Consider the following 16,606-nt stretch of genomic DNA (forward strand, 5'->3'; position numbering starts at 1 on the left):
CTAGGCCTGGCTTCAGCAAGTCTCCACCATCTCCCTGCGACCGGAAATCGTGGCGCCCCTTTCCTGGCCCTGGCGGGCTCTAAAAGCTTTTCGTGCAGATTCCGTCCAATCCTTACGACCCCTTATGAGGAAGGCACTGCCGTGATCCCCGTTTTACAGATGAGGAAAACCGAGTAGACGAACACCGTGGCCCAGGTCCGGGGGTGTGTGCCTGAACCCGCTTCCCCACGCCAGTTGTTAGGTTCTGCTTGGTGGCTCGTTGGTCGCTTGACATTGGGGTGTGTTTAGGGTGCAGACTTTTTTGGGCAGATGCTGTGCCGGGGAGGGGGGGGGGGGGGGGGGGGAGGGTGTTGGGCACTTCTCCGCACACCCGCGCCCGGGCCGCGCCGGGCTCTCACACTCTGCCGTTCCGTTGGTCGGGTCCAGGCTGTGGAGGTCTCGCTGCCCAGCCTCTAAGCCAGCAGCCCCTCCCCCGCACCGTGTGCGAGAATTCCCGGGGGAGTTGGTCCCTGGTGCCCAAGTAGCACCGCAGACCGGATCAAGCAGAATCTCTAGGGGTGTGGCCCTGGCAGCAGCATTTTTTCTTAACGTTTGTTTATTTTGGAGAGAGAGACAGAGCACGCACACAGCAGGGCTGAGCCCCAGCAGCCAAGGTCGGTCCCCTCCCTCACGCAGGGGCCCTCCGGACATGACTCTCCTCTCCCGGAGCCCCTTGTGGTCAGGCCTGCTGCTTGCCCAGCGATTCCGAGGACCTGGGCCCTGCCCTTTTACTCCCTGAGGACGGGCAGTGGGGGACAGCAGTGGGGACAGCCCAGAAGGTGGATCCTGTCCAGCAGTCAGGAGCCCTGGCATGTCATGTCCCCGTCCCGCTGACCGAGAAGAGTGCGAGGGAGCCGCGTGGCTGCCTGGAAAGTGTGGGTCCAAAACGAGAGCCGAGGTGCACACGGCAGCTCTGTGGTGGTTCTTTTGCTAGTGGTTACTTTGTGTTATTTTGGGGGACGTCATAGGAGAGTCTACTGATTTTGTTCAGCCCTGTTCTGAAAGGAAGAGGCTTCTGTGTCCGAATGAAGCTGGGTTTTTAAAATTTATTTTTGATGTTTGTTTATTTTTGAGAGAGAGAGAGACAGAGCACAAGTGGGGGAGGGGCAGAGAGAGGGAGACACAGAATCCGAAGCAACTCCAGGCTCCGAGCTGTCCGCACAGAGCCCGACGTGGGGCTCGAACTCACGAACCGTGAGCTCGTGACCTGAGCCGAAGTCGGACGCTCAACCGACGGAGCCCCCCAGGGGCCCCTCTACTTATTTTTAATTGATTTTCAATTTGCAATTTCCTGGTGGCCTGAGAGCCACAAAAGGCACTTCTGGCAGCAGCTGGCCCACCCTTGACAGGGGGGCCTCGCTCATCTGACTTCTTCCCCAGCTCGGTGAGATAGCTCTGGATACAGTCTGGTGTTCACTTTCTGAGCACAGGCTCTCCATCTCGTCCTCCTGGGGTCAGGGTGGGCCACCCAGAAATCACGGGGCGCAGCAGACAACTCAGCCGGCCCGAGGCAGCCCACCTCCTCTCGGGCTGATGATTCAAGTTCACGTGTTGAGCCGGGCACCATGAGACACTCATGTGCGGGAACTGTTCTAGAACGGGCCCTGTAATTTTCTTCTGCGGTCCTCTCCTCCGAGAGGAAAAAGAAGCATACGGTCCTCAGTTACAAATTTTAATTAATTCCTGTCTTCCTCTCCAGTCCGAAAGGACTGTGTTTTTCCAAGGCAGACGTAGTAGAATGTGACAGACGGGCACATCACGCGTGCCCGCCCAAGTCTTGGTACCCGTCCCTGTACCGAGAGGGTGTCCTTTTAAGATCCGGAGTTGCTGCTGGACTTTATACCCGACGTCCAAGGTCACCGGTATCCCCGTAACCAGGGCCACAGAAGACAGTTTGCATTGCATCGCGTGTCCTTCCATGCCCTAGTCTTGGCAGAAGCTCGAATTCGTGGTGAACAGGTCACCAGGGAAGACAGACAATGGGGGCGCCTGGGTGGCTCAGTCCGTCGAGCGTCCGACTTCGGCTCAGGCCGTGATCTCGCGGTTCACGAGCTCGAGCCCCGTGTCGGGCTCTGTGCTGACGGCTCAGAGCCTGGAGCCTGCTTCCGATTCTGTGTCTCCCTCTCTCTCTGCCCCTCCCCCACTGGTGCTCTGTCTCAGAAATAAATAAACATTAAAAAAAAAAAAAAAAAGGACGGCAAAAAGCGGCAGGAAGTGGGACGCTGATGCCAGCCAAGCAAGACAGCAGACATCCCTGTAGAAGTTGGGAGGGCAGAGCCAGCACGGGCCCAGCCTGTCTGTAAAGAACGACCCGGCCGGGCCAGGGGAGGGCCACGGCGTACCTCCCTGCGTGGGCCATGCACGCCAGGAGAATCCAGGAGACGGGAATGAAAGTCACTTGCCATCTGTCTGTTTCTCCCCTCCTTAGCTGCTCTGGACTCCTAGAAAGTCGGGGGGAAAAGCCAAACACTTATTTTTTTGTTTGCTTATTTATTTTGAGAAAGAGCAGGAAAGGGGCAGAGAGAGAGAGAGAGAGAGAGAGAGAGAGAATACCAAGCAGGCTCCGCAGTGTCGGCACAGAGCCCCGTGCAGGGCTCGAACTCACGAACCTCGAGATCATGACCTGAGCGGTCGGACGCTCAACCGACGGAGCCGCCCAGGCGCCCCAGAGACTTATTTTTAAAGTACTTAGAACCACCCAAGCACTTTGTTACTTGTTGGGAGTCAGAATGAATGCTGCAGTAGCAGTCCTGCTTGTTGATTCTGTCCTTCGCCTAGAATGTCAAGTGCAAACAGACACAAGGGAAAACAGGGCTCCCAAAGGTCAGGGGAGCCGTCAAAACAGAGGTCAGAGCGTCCGAATTCGCGTGCAGGGAGTGCCTCCTGCAACCCGCCTGGTGCACCGGCTGTCCCCGTGCCGCTCGCAGCCTCGGGCGAGCCGACCCGTGTCTCCCCTGGCCAGAGATCGCGGTGGCATTTACTCGCCGCAGTCGACAAGCCGCGTTAGTCACTCAACTACGTGTCAGCGGGTTCTCTCCGCGCCCAGTGCTGTGCCTGAGGTCGTTATGTTGGATGTACCGGAGCTTTGCCGAGTGCGGTGTGCCCAGGGTGCCCCCCGAGGCTCCCGTCTGCCCCCCCGGGGAGCCTCCCCCTGCCCTCTGCCAGGCTCCGCCGCTCGTCGCCGGGCACCCGTGCGTCCTGACGCGATGCCATTGCGGTCACAGGGCTGGGACTTGAAACGACCTCCCGAGCCCTCCTTACGTTCTGTCATTCGCCAGAATTCGCTTGCCTGCCCTTGTCTCCTGCTTGGCTAAGGCCAAGGCCGTCCCCAGCGTGAACTCTTCAGCAGGGGAAGGGAGGGGCAGAACCAAGAGCCTGAGGTATGAGACACAAAGAGTGCCTCATCTCCCCCCTCCCACCCCCGGAGGGAAGGGAATTTGGAGCGGATTCCCAATTCCGTGAGAGTCCAAGGTTTTGCCGTTCGTGGTAGAAAAACCCAGACAGGTAGACAGGTTCCTCATCAGATGGAGGAAACGTCTGAAAAAAACCAAACAAACAAGCAGGAAACAGTATGGTCTGCACGCGGCGTGATTTTTTCTGCGCACATCCATGGGCATGAAAAGATATTGGAAGGAAAGGCGTCAAAGCGTTAGCTGTGATGGAAACGGGAGGTTTTTCCCCGTTGTGCTGTTCTGTGCTCCACGGCGAGCGCACGTTCCTTTTATACTCAGAGCAAGCGACCCACGGTGGAGTAGCCCACTGGGGCTGCCGTGAGGCCACTTCCCCAACAGGGATTGGTTTCCTCGCAGACCTGGGGGCTGGGAGTCCGAGATCCAGGCGTGGGCAGGGCCACCCGCCCCCCGTGGCCTCACCTGCTCGTCCCGTCTGTGTCTGGATCTCTTCTTATCAGGACACTGTTCTTATGGGGGGGTGCCTTGTGACCTCATGTAACTTAATGACCCCTGGGAAGGCTCCGAATGCACATCCTGAGGTGCTGGGGGGTTAGGGCTTCGACACAGGGATGTGGGAGGAGACACGACACAGGCCGTGACACTCGGTATTTGTCAGTAGTAAAGTTCCCTGCGCCCCAGCCACGCTCAGGTGCAGGAGATGGGCAGGAGGAGGACGTGTATCTTGCCCTGAGCGTGGTGATCCCTGTGTCCCCAGGAAAGGCCGAGGGGAACGGCAAGCTGCACATCACCCTCTGTGACTTCATCGTGCCCTGGGACACCCTGAGCACCACCCAGAAGAAGAGCCTGAACCACAGGTACCAGATGGGCTGTGAGTGCAAGGTAAGCCGGTGCCACCTTCTTTTGGGCCTTCACTTCATCACCTCCGTCTCCAGGGAGACCGCTGGGCTTTGATCCCTGGCTTCTCAGTCCACGAGGTCCTTAGGACGGGGCCGTGGGGAGGCACGGTCTCTCCACCAGCGAGGCTGTCTGGCCGGGGAAAGATCCCCGAGGCGTGCCCCTGCAGAGGGATCCGTGGGAGGTCGGGGCTGTCTAGCCACCTGGCCTATGGCTTCCAGGAAGGAGAGCCTCCCGGAGGGGGAGGGATTCTGTGGGGAGAACAGGGAAAGAATGTCCCAGCCCCCCTTCTTGAAAGCAGCACAGAGGCTGTGCCGAGCACAGCTGCAGCCGCGCTCACGTCAGATGCACCTGTACGCGGTGACATCCCCAGGCCTGCATCCCGTCCGTCCCGCCGCCCTGCACCCCACTGCCCCCGCCCCCAGCCCCAGCGCAGGAAACACCGCGGGCACCAGGGCCCCTCTGCCACCGGAAGTGAGTCTGGGGCCGGAGAGCAGCAGGGATCGGGCCGAGCCGGTTGGCCCAGTGCTTACTGGCACACCGTCGTCGCTAACCTGTTCCTGAGCTCATTCAAAATACAAATTCCGACCCGCAGCCTTGCATACGTGGAGCAGAACCCCCAGTGCCCGACACGAAATCAAAACTGAATTCTATCCTTTCCCTGTCGTAGACTCTTGTTCCTCCACCAAAATGCTGCTTGCCGACCCCCTCAAAGCCCACACAGGCTTGAGAGCAAGATAGCATCCTTTTTTTAAAGTTTTTTTTTTGGGGGGGGGGGGGCAGGGACAGAGACCGCATGAGCAGGGGAGGGGCAGAGAGAGAGGGAGACAGAATGAGACTCGCAAGCAGAGCCTGATGTGGGGCTTGAACTCACGAAACCGTGGGATCGTGACCTGAGCTGAAACCAAGGGTTGGACGCTCAACCGACTGAGCCACCCAGGTGCCCCAAGCTAGCGGCATCCTTTTTATTTGACTGGCGCCTCGCTCCGGAAAATTTAAGACCCTTTGTTGTTGTTAAGCTCCCAGGAGGGTGGGGCTAGCCCGAAGCTGGAAGGTCACACTCCTGCAGCATCTGGGGGCGCAGACACCATGCACAAGGGTCCCCCCGCCCCCAGCCCTGTCCCTGCTTCAGGCAGGTGCCTGCAGCTGCTTAGCAAGTGGAGGGGGCGGGGCACTGACGGAGCAGGTTCAACTCTAGTCCCGGTTGCTCGGCCAGGCGCGTTGGCTACGTTCTGGACGTGCCACCTTGCGCGGCCTCAGCCCCTGACCGAGTCCACCCCCGCGCCCTCTTCCTAGATCACGCGCTGCCCCATGATCCCGTGCTACATCTCGTCTCCGGACGAATGTCTCTGGATGGACTGGGTCACGGAGAAGAACATCAACGGACATCAGGCCAAGTTCTTCGCCTGCATCAAGAGAAGCGACGGCTCGTGTGCGTGGTACCGCGGCGCGGCGCCCCCCAAGCAGGAATTTCTCGATATCGAGGACCCGTAAGCGGGCCAACAGCATCCCCTTTGGCCAACGGAAGAGCCTCCAAGAGTTCAGACTGGTCCAGCTCTGACATCCCTTCCCGGAAGCAGCATGAATAAAATAGTCATCCGAGCGGGTCTATATTGGTGTGATTCTCCTCCCGCCCCCCCCCCCTTCCCTTTTACGAACATGGTTGCGGTCCCACGCTCCATCCGCCAGCCTGGGCGGCGTGCGTCCCGGCCTCCCACCCTCGGGTGCGGACGGGAGTGGGACGCACGGCCCGGCCACTGTCACAAACACTGAGCAGACAGCACTTAGGAGTCGCCCAGGCCTGGTCAGGGCAGAGCCTGGGAACGTGCGTTTTGCAGAAACTTTCGAGGGTCGTTGCAAGACTGTGTAGCAGGCCTACCAGGTCCCTTTCGTCCTGAGAGGGGCATGTCCCTCGTTTCCTGCAGCCTCCACGCCTCTGGCCCCAGGGTGGCAGTCCCCACCCTTTGCAAGTGCCCCGGCCTCCTCGGTGCCCATCATGGGCTCCCATAAGTACAGGAGTAGCCCTGGACGAGTGGCTTCCTCCTGTAGGAGCCCCGCTGACCCTGATGACCAGCAGAATTGCAGTGAGAGCCACGCTCCAGGGCCTTTGCGGCGTGGGCGACAAGCTTCAGCTTCAGTCCTGCCCCCCCCACACACACCCCAACTCTGGGGGAGTCTGTCGCATTCTGCCCTGAGGGCAGGCACCGGGGGGGACTCGCGGCTGCCCTTACAGTTTACTCCCAGGCGTCCGAAGTCCCTCCGGCTTCCCCCTCCTCGTCCCGGCCTCGAGCGCACAGGTGAGTGGCGCACGTCGGCTTTGCGAGGGGTCGCGTGCGCCCGGCGCACCGGGCTGGCGGTGCCCCCCCCACACACCGCAGAGCCCCTCCCGGGCGGGTGTGACCTCCCTCAAAGACAGACGGCCGCTGGGCTGTGCACGGATTCCTGTGAGTGAAGTTAGCCGGGCCTGCCGTGAAGTCTTCCCCGGGAAGGGGAAAATGGACGGGGGGTGGGTTCGGTGGGTCCCCTGCTGGGCCTCCGGATGCTGTGGCCAACACCTCCCGCTCCTAAAGACAAATTCTCAGATAATACGTGAACCTAAGTGACAGCTGTACCAAGCTCTACTTCTGTTTGTCCTGTTGGCGCTCTCAGTTGGAAAAAAAACAAAACAAAACATCGTAGGGGGCTAGAAAACCTGTCCCCCACCCGTGGCTTTCTGCTGCCCGTAAAATAGGGGTTAACGCAGGCAGAAATCTCTCAGTAACAATAAAGGCAATCTTTTCCTTCCTCCTTGTGTTGTCAAGATGACCCGTTCTGAGTTGGCCACGCGAATTAGGGAAGGGCACACGCGTGCACCAAAACCGAAGTCTGTCGGCCGGTGAATGGTCCCTCTGCAGAATGCTTCCAAAGTCACCATGTTCTAAGCCTGCTCTGTTCTGCGGTGACCCCAAAACACCCCTAAGACTCCTGACCACCCCCCCCCGCCCCAAGTGGCATGTCGGTCCCATGCCTGCTGGGACCTGGTCAGCATAGATTTTTGATGACTTCCCTTTCTAGGGCAGACTAGAATATCCAGGAATCCGCCCTCGTTCCAAGGGTGCTTTCATGCTGTGCAGTGATAGAGAGTTTGTAAGATGTCATAATGGACCAGTCCACGGGATTGCAGTATATACGAGAACACCAGACCCCTCCAATCAATATAACACCCCACCCCCGTTTGCTTCCTGTATGGTGTTATCATATGTAACATTTACTCCTGTTTCTGCTGATTTTTTAAATGTCTTGGTTTGTTTCTGACATCAGTTGTAATCATTCCTGTGCTGTGTCTTATTACCCTTGGTAGGTGTTAGAGTTGCACTTTCTTGTTGGTTTTTTTTTTTTTTTTTTTTTTTTTTTTTTTTGTATCGTGGATGCATTTGACCCAGAATGGAAAGCATAGCCTATGATGGTGGATTCCTTCAGATCTTTTGTTTCCTTCTTTGAGTATGGTTGCTTTTTTTCCATTTGCTACCTTTTTGTTCTCTGGTTCAAGTCGTGACAAAGTAAAAGATCTTTGAGTAGGTGGGTTCTAAAATGTGGCCTTTCTACTTAATCCACACACATTGGTTCTTCTCGCCATGCTGAGCGGGGAAACAGAAACAGAAACAAAAAAAAAAATCAAGACGAAGTGCCCAGTGGCAGCCGAGACAAAGCCACTCAAATACCGTCAGAGTAAATAATTGCAACATGTATGTAGTTCGAGAAGGCTCTCCATTCGGCATTGTCTAATTTATGTGTTATGTTCTAAGCACTGCTCGTTCCTCCCACCATTCTTGTCTGCATTCAAGCAACTCAAAATATTTAAAATGAAGTTTACATTGTAGTTATTTTCAAATCTTTGCTTGATAAGTATTAAGAAATATCGGACTTGCTGCCATAATTTAAAGCTTTGTTTGATTGTGTTTGTTTTTGCTTGGTTTTGTTGGGTTTTTTTGTTTTGTTTTTTTTGTGTTTTTTTTGTTTTTTTTTTTTTTTAATTTTTGGGCAATGTGTTTTTGCTGGAATATGAAGTCTGAGACCTTCCTGTGCTGGGAACACGTAAGAGCTGTTGAACGTTGACAAGCAGACTGCGCATGTCTCCGATGCTTTGTATCATTCTTGAGTGATCGCTCGGTCAATGGACAATAAACAGTGTTATCAAGAACGTTGGCTCTGTCCGTGTGGCTGTATCCGACGTTGTGGCGTAAGAACCAGCCCCGACACCTCCAAAGGAGTCGCTCCCGTGGAAGGGGGGAGGGTGCTTCGTCTACGAGAGAAACAGAGGGCTGGGTGCTCAGAGGAGAACGTGGGGTAACTCAGCAGGGACGGGGCAGACAGTGGTAAAGATGATTTGAAATTGGCCAAGGGGCAGAGTGCATGGCACAGGCCCTTTGTTCATCTAGCAGACGCACCCCACTTGCTATGCTATGCAGCACACAGAGCAGAGCCCCGTGCCCATCTTGCGTCCTCGACGGGGAGCACCTCCTGCCCCTCGTCCTCCTTCTTCGCCCACGTCCACACCCCGCACACCCCACTTGAGGTCATCAGGGAAATTCCAGGTGTGAAACAGCGTCACCTGTAAATGCTTCAGTCCGTGTCTTTTAAAAATAAGGACTATTTAAAATTTTTTTTTCAACGTTTTTTATTTATTTTTGGGACAGAGAGAGACAGACAGAGCATGAACGGGGGAGGGGCAGAGAGAGGGAGACACAGAATCGGAAACAGGCTCCAGGCTCCGAGCCATCAGCCCAGAGCCCGACGCGGGGCTCGAACTCACGGACCGCGAGATCGTGACCTGGCTGAAGTCGGACGCTCAACCGACTGCGCCACCCAGGCGCCCCAATAAGGACTATTTAAAACACATTTCCAGGGCGCCTGGGTGGCTCAGTCGGTTAAGCATCCGACTTCGGCTCAGGTCGTGATCTCACGGTTTGTGGGTTCGAGCCCCGCGTCCGACTCTATGCTGACAGCTTGGAACCTGGAGCCTGCTTCCGATTCTGTGTCTCCCTCTCTCTCTGCCTCTCCCCAGCTCCCTCTCTTTCTCTCTCTCTCTCTCTCTCTCAAAAATGAATATTCAAATTTTTTTTAATAAAAGCGAAAAATTTTTTTAAAAAATGAAAAAGGAGCACAGTTCCGGAATATTTTAATCACACCCTAAAACCGTAATTGGTATGTGCCTGTATCAGTGTTCAGACATCTCCGATGGTCCCATAGGATGCTTTTTTATGGTCCACTGGTGTGAATCAGGATCCTCATAAGGACCATACATTGTAGTTCCTCTCCAAGGCTCTTTTTTTCCCGCAGGTTCCCCTCCCTCCCCGCGCCCACTCTCCTTCGAGCCGGGAAAGATGGCCTTGTCGTGATTTAAACTTGAACCAAGTCTCACGTCGCACCAGGTCACCATAAGAAAACTCTTTAATGGTCTGAGTCCTTAGCCACCCCGTGGCGCATTTGCAGAACGTGATCTTCCTGGCAGAAACCAGAAGACGTGTATTCCCTGCTTTACGCGGCTGCCGCTGGGTCGGCGAGAACACAGTTCGCAGCAAAGAGGTAAGAGGACCAAGTTCGCCCCGATGTCTGCGTCACTGACCACTAAGTGTCACCCATTTCACGTCACCTGTGGCAGAACTGTGTGGATTGTTCTTCCCGTCGGGTGAAACGAGGGGAGTGGCCTGGGAACGGACCCAAACCGTGTTGTGCGAATGCGCTTCCTGGGCCCCCGTGGCCCTCTGGAGGCCCCACGGGGTCTTTGCAAAGAGCACATCACATGATTGCTACCCGGTTCGTTTGTTTTATGTAATGTAGGTCAAGTGGGACTTTGGAAAAACACTTATTGTGGAAATTTTCAAACATTAAAAAAAGGCAGAGGGGTGCCTGGTGGCTCAGTCGGTTGATCGCCCGACTCTGGCCCAGGCCATGATCTCATGGTCCGTGAGTTCGAGCCCCGCATCGGGCTCTGTGCTGACAGCTCAGAACCCGGAGCCTGCTTCTTATTCTGTGTCTCCCTCTCTCTCCCTGCCCCTCTACCACTCATGCTCTCTCTCTCTCTGTCTCTGTCTCTCTCTCTCTGTCTCAAAAACTAAATAAACATTAAAAATTTTTTTTTTCAAAGTCAGAGAACGATAGAACAAACTCTGTGCACCTGTGATCCCGTTTCAACAGTCATCCCAGTTTTCTTAATCTTTGCAAACTATTTTATTGTATTATTTTATTTTATTTCATTCTTTTTAAATATTTATTCTTGAGAGATAGAGTGTGAGCAGAGGAGGGGCAGAGAGAGAGAGAGAGAGAGAGAGAGAGAGAGAGAATGATCGGGGGAGGGGCAGAGAGAGAGAGAGGGAGACACAGAATCGGAAGCAGTCTCCAGGCTCCGAGCTGTCAGCACAGAGCCCGATGCGGGCTCAAACTCACGAACCATGAGATTGTGACCTGAGCCAAAGTTGGACGCTTAACCCGACTGAGCCACCCAGGTCCCCCTCCCTCCTAATTATTAACGGGTATGTTTAACTGATCTAACTTAGCAACAATAAGTCACAGTGGAGCTACAGATATTTTACTGGGGTCAGCTTTACGATGGACAGTCTGCTGTTCCCACAGATTTTACATGAAGACTTTGAGATTCCTCTCTGAACAGGTTCTATCTTTAGCCTTGGGTTGGAGCTTTGAGCTGACCCCCCAGCCCGCCCTGTCGCACACAGTTGCCGTGAATCCTTTGCGGTGAAAGGCAGCCCTTTGATTTGGGGAAACCGTTAGCTCCGATGGCAGATTTTCTCCTTCAGGAAACAAATGGATTATGAAGGGGCAGAGAGAGAGGGAGACACAGAATCGGAAGCAGGCTCCGGGCTCCGAGCTGTCAGCACAGAGCCCACTCGGGGCTTGAACCCACGAACCGGGAGATCGTGACCTGAGCCGAAGTCGAACCCTGAACCGACTGAGCCACCCAGGCGCCCCCATTTTATTTTTTTTTTAAGTGATCTCCACACCCAGCTGGGGCTCGAACTCACAACCCCGAGATCAAGAGTCACATGCTCTACCAACTGAGCCAGCCAGGAGCCCCCCAGGATGTGTTCTTATCAGAGATTAAGAGGGGGAACCCTCCCGAAATCCACGTTCCCAGACGCCAGCCCAGAAGCAGACCTTCTGAAGGAGAGCAGCCTGTGGGAACTTCTGCATACACACCCTGACCCTTTCGTGTTTGTGACTTTCCCCAGGCTCAGGAGACTCTGACCCTGAACTCCCCTGGGCAACTGCTTAGCAAATCATTCTAATAATAATCCTGGTCAAAGCTAACATTTTATTTTATTTTATTTTATTTTATTTTATTTTATTTTTATTAAAAAAAAAATTTTTTTTTTTTTTACATTTATTTACTTTTGAGACAGAGAGAGACAGAGCATGAACGTGGGAGGGTCAGAGAGAGGGAGACACAGAATCCGAAACAGGCTCCAGGTTCCGAGCTGTCAGCCCAGAGCCCGACGCGGGGCTCGAACCCACGGACCGCGAGATCGTGACCTGAGCTGAAGTCGGACGCTTAACCGACCGAGCCACCCAGGTGCCCCAAAGCTAACATTTTATTCCACGCCAGGATTCATACCGAGGGCTTCACGTACGTTATCCCAGGGGACACGGGCCAAATCCGAGAAGCCCGTGCTCTCATCCTTCTTGGTTGGTAGATAAAGAGTCTGAGGCATAGGGAGGTCCGTTTCCTGGGCACCCGGCCAGTAAGCACTGGGGCTGGGGTTGAACCCGGGCAGAGGCGGGGTCTGGCCTCCTCCCTCCCGCAGCATCCCTGAGGACCGCCAGCCACCAGCCTGGCACAAGCAGCTTCCCCTCCCCCAGACTGTCTCCCTCCTGGGGACATTTTGCCTTCCGTTTGCATGAAGAAGGGCCTTGTAGTGGCTTTTGTTTTCCTTTGCATGTGTCAGTTTTCAGAACAAGTTTTTGCCAGACTTGAAGCGAGCATGACAAAATCCCAGTGTCAGCTAAGATCCCAGTGTCAGCTAAGACACATCAAAACACCAAAATGCCTGTGATGGGTTGTAGTTTGCAAACTTAAAAAGGGTCAAATTCAACTGCCTGGAAGATTCATCTCTATACAATTTATCTTCCAAACTGGGACACTTTCGAGAGAGCAAGAGAGTGCTCGCAACGCGTGCGGCATAAACCAGGACGTGGTGTCGCCGTAGGACGACTTCCCCACGGACACCGGGTGCATCGAACCCCCCTCCGCTGTGGTCCCAGGTGCGTGGCACCCGCCTCAGCACCCCACAGCCCCAGGGCCCTGCGGTCTGGGAGCAAAGGTGCACCAGGCAAGGTGGTTGTGGATTCCGTAACAGATAGACCCAACGTCTCCGAAGCTAACAAAGAGAGGGGATTTCTTGCCAAGATCAACAAGGACATTTGTTGGGTGACCTTCCTCAGGCGATTCAGAGACCTGGGCTCTTTCCCTCTGTGTCCCCACCACCTTCCGGAGCCTCAGAGTCCTTCGCTTTCGGCCAGAAAAAGGAGCAGAGGAGGCCCCGGCAGATTCTCAGCCTCCGGCCTGGGCTTGGGTGTGACACCTGTCACTTCCTCTCCCGGGCATCGGAGAGAATTAGTCACGGCTGAAACTCCCTACGGGAAGCTTCTGGCCACGGCCCCCTGGGCCAGTACCCACCTCCTTCCCAGGCAGGCCCAGACTAAGCCAAAGAACAATCTAGTTGAGCCTGATTCGTATGGCACCCTGGGCAGTGGCGGAGGTCTGAGTGTCGAATGCAAGGTGGTGCTGGGATTTAAACGGAAGGTCTTGGGGCGCCTGGGTGGCTCAGGTGGTTAAGCGTCTGACTTGGGCTCAGGTCATGATCTCCTGGTTCACGGGTTCAAGCCCTGCATCGGGCTCTGCACTGACAGTGTGGAGCCTGCCTGGGATTCTCTCTCTCCCCCTCTCTCTGCCCCTCCCCCATTTGTGTGTGTGTGTGTGTGTGTGTGTGCACTCTCTCTCTCTCTCAAAAATAAACATTTTTTTAATTTTTTTATTTTTATTTTTTTTTCAACGTTTTTTATTTATTTTTGGGACAGAGAGAGACAGAGCATGAACGGGGGAGGGGCAGAGAGAGAGGGAGACACAGAATCGGAAACAGGCTCCAGGCTCCGAGCCATCAGCCCAGAGCCCGACGCGGGGCTCGAACTCACGGACCGTGAGATCGTGACCTGGCTGAAGTCGGACGCTTAACCGACTGCGCCACCCAGGCGCCCCAATAAACATTTTTTTTAAAAGGTAAGTTCTAATTTGATTCATTTTGGTTACACTTTTTTTTTTTTCGAATTAAGAATTTTAGGGGAGGGGCACCTGGGTGGCTCGGTCGGTGAAGCCTCCTACTTGCTACAAGGTCAGGTCATGATCTTGCAGTTCATGAGTTCAATCCCCGTCTCGGGCTCTGTGCTGCCAGCTCAGAACCCGGAGCCTGTTTTGGATTCTGTGTCTCCCCCTCTCTCTTCCCCTCCTCCACTTGCACTCTGTCTCTGTCTCTTTCGAAAAATGAATAAACATTTAAAACACTTTTTAAAGAAAGAATATTTTCGGGGCACCGGGGTGGCTCAGTCGGTTAAGCAAGCGTCTGACTGTTGATCTCAGCTCAGGTCTTGATCTCGCAGTCTTGAGTTCAAGCCCCACGTGGGGCTCTGCACTGGGCACGAAGCTACTTAAAAAAAAAAAAAAAAAGAGAACGTTTTATTATTTTCAGTGTTTTTCTCCCTTTCTCCTTCAGGATTTAGAGATTATTCAATTGTCCCATCTTCGCTATTTCATTTTCTGTTTGGTTGGTCTTCGTGAACATTTACATGCACAGTATATCTGCAGTGAACCAGGCCCGGGGACACTCGGATGAGTGAGACATAGTGAGGGCTTTAAGAGTCATGGTAGGGGAGGGAGAAGACCAGAGAACATTCCAATTAATATATAAATGGAAAGTGCAGCAGGCCCAAGGCAACACAAACCTAATGGCAGGGATGGAGGGAATCCAGGAAGACTTCCTGGAGGAGGTGGCACCTGAGGAGAAGTTGGAGAAGGGCAAGTGGGAAAGGGAATTTAGCCCAAAGACCAGTTGGAGCCTACAACAGAGACAGCCTTGTTAGGGTCTGGGCGGGGGCGCTTGGATTCAGCTCTGCTGAGAGATCCAGGGCAGGGAGTGGCTGGGGGAGAAGGAGGAAAAGGCGAGCAAGTAGCCAGCCCCCCAGGGACCATTAGAGACCATACGAAGGAGCTTGTCTTTCCCATCAGCTTCTGGTGACAGGGAAGGGTTCAGGCAGGTGCACAGTGTTTTCGGGTAGGCCCTTCAACTATATTATTCTTTTTGGCCGTTTGAGTGATGGATCTGGCCATCCCAGTAACGCAGGTGCAGAGGGAGAAGGGCTTTATTTGGGCAATTAGATGGAGGGAAGAGAGTGGCTTGAGGAATATTTGAGTAGTAAAATTAGCAAAATGTGTTGATTGACGATTTACACGGGGAGGGAGAGAGATGAGACCAGGATGCGGACCAGGAAGGTGGATGTTGGGGTCATTGTCTGTATCAGCCTGGGTTCACTCAGGAACACCAAAACCACTCTGTGCAGATTTTAAAACAGAGGGGATTTGGGGCGCCTGGGTAGCTCAGTCGGTTAAGTGTCTAATTCTTGATGTCGGCTCAGGTCACGATCTCATTGTTCATGAGTTCCAGCCCCGCATCGGGCTCTGTGCTAACCGTGCAGAGCCTGCCTGGGATTCTCTCCCTCTCCCTCTCTCTCTGGCCCTCCCCCATTCACTCTCTCTCTCTCTCAAAATAAAGAAGTAAACTTAAAAAAAAAAAAACACAAAAAACGGGATTAAAGCAGAGATTGCTTACAACCTGATGGAAGCCAACCAGAGAACAACAGGCAGCTGTTAGCACTTCTAGGGCAGAGGGACAGAGGTTGGAGGCTGTCCTACAAGAGCCCAGGGAGGGGACAGGCTGGGGAGGGAGAAGGCTGGAACCACAGTGCACATCGCTGGAGGGAGCCAGGGACTCCCGTTCCGAGCAGAAAGGGTGGAAGAGAGAGGCCCGGCCACTCCTTTCCTTTGCCCTCCAGTCTCGCCAGTGACCCCCAGTGGCCAGACCCTCCTGGATGCCAGGGAGCTTGGAAAAGCCGAAAAGGACAAGGATTCGGTCTGAGCTCCAGCCCGGCAGCCCAAGGGGGCAACAGGGCAGAAAAAGAGAGGCAGTTGAGGCAAGAAGGAATGCGCCCGTGTCCGGGCATGGTGGGCTCAAGGGTTTGTGGATCCTGCAGGGAGGTGATCAGCAGACACTTACTGGACCCCCCGTTCCCAAGATGGGGGTCGGGGGAGCAGAGGGCTGCAGCTGCGCATGTGGAAAGTCCTGGACTACAGGCATAGTTACAGTGGTGATGGCCACGGCAATGGACCGCTCATGGGGCAGGTGTTTGTGTTACTGAAAAGAAACATTTAACTTTTCCAAGACGGTTGCATCATGTTATACTCCTAGGGGTTTTACGAGTCTACTCGCCTCGCCTTCTCTCCAACACAGTGGTGTTTTCAATTTTAGCTGTCCTAGTGGGCGTGAAACATCCCTCCGTGTGGTTTTCATTTGCATTTCTCTGGTGACCTTTGAGATGAAGCGCTTTAGGAAAGGCCTACTTGAACATACCTCGAGGAGATTCCGCGCTGAGGCTTCTTATCGAGAGTCGGGAGGGGGAGTTAGGGTGGGAGTGTGGGTGGCGGAAAGCTCTTCCCTACTGGGTTTCAGATTACTTTGTGAAGCAGGACAGAAGCCTCTCGGCTAACCTGTCATCTCAGATTTTCGGGGTCTCTCTGAGGGCCTGAGCTAATGGTGTAAACCTGGAGCCGGGAACACCTGGGTTTAAACCCTCACATCACCTCTTTGCAGAGATGGTGCGCATGCTCAGTTTTTTTTTTTTTTAATCTGTAAAATGGGAACAGTATCTTTTTATAGGGTTGCCGGGGAGGCATAAGGCATACAATGTTGGCAAGGCGACAGACCAGCTAGGTCTCTGACACATAATATCAGTTCAGCGATGGAAGCAAAGGTGTTCAGTTTTGTTAAGCGCTACAGATCTGCTGGAGATTGTCTTTATTCCCCAGATGAGGAAATCCAGGTTAGTTCACTGTCCAAAGCAACCCGCGAATTAGGGCAGCGCTGGCATAAAAGCCTAGTCTCCTCCTTCCCCTGTCAGTTGCCAGCCCTTGGGACCTGCCCCCACACTTCTAATCACTC

At 54.2% G+C, this 16,606-nt stretch overlaps 2 protein-coding genes across 2 annotated transcripts in view; one reads left to right on the plus strand and one right to left on the minus strand.

Annotated features, from left to right (window-relative positions):
• Positions 1-8,526, plus strand: part of TIMP2 (TIMP metallopeptidase inhibitor 2) — a gene marked incomplete at its 5' end in the record, with an annotated part of 46,937 nt that extends 38,411 nt beyond the window's left edge. Inside the window, 2 exons of the mRNA XM_049638137.1 lie at positions 4,207-4,331; positions 5,643-8,526. Of these exons, the coding sequence (XP_049494094.1) occupies positions 4,207-4,331; positions 5,643-5,840 (323 nt within the window). The remainder of the gene's footprint in view (positions 1-4,206; positions 4,332-5,642) is intronic.
• Positions 1-16,606, minus strand: part of PGS1 (phosphatidylglycerophosphate synthase 1) — a 339,697-nt gene that overhangs the window by 22,899 nt on the left and 300,192 nt on the right. The gene's annotated exons all lie outside the window — the stretch shown is intronic.

Source organism: Panthera uncia, chromosome E1 (assembly GCF_023721935.1).
Source record: "Panthera uncia isolate 11264 chromosome E1, Puncia_PCG_1.0, whole genome shotgun sequence".
NCBI lineage: Eukaryota > Metazoa > Chordata > Mammalia > Carnivora > Felidae > Panthera > Panthera uncia.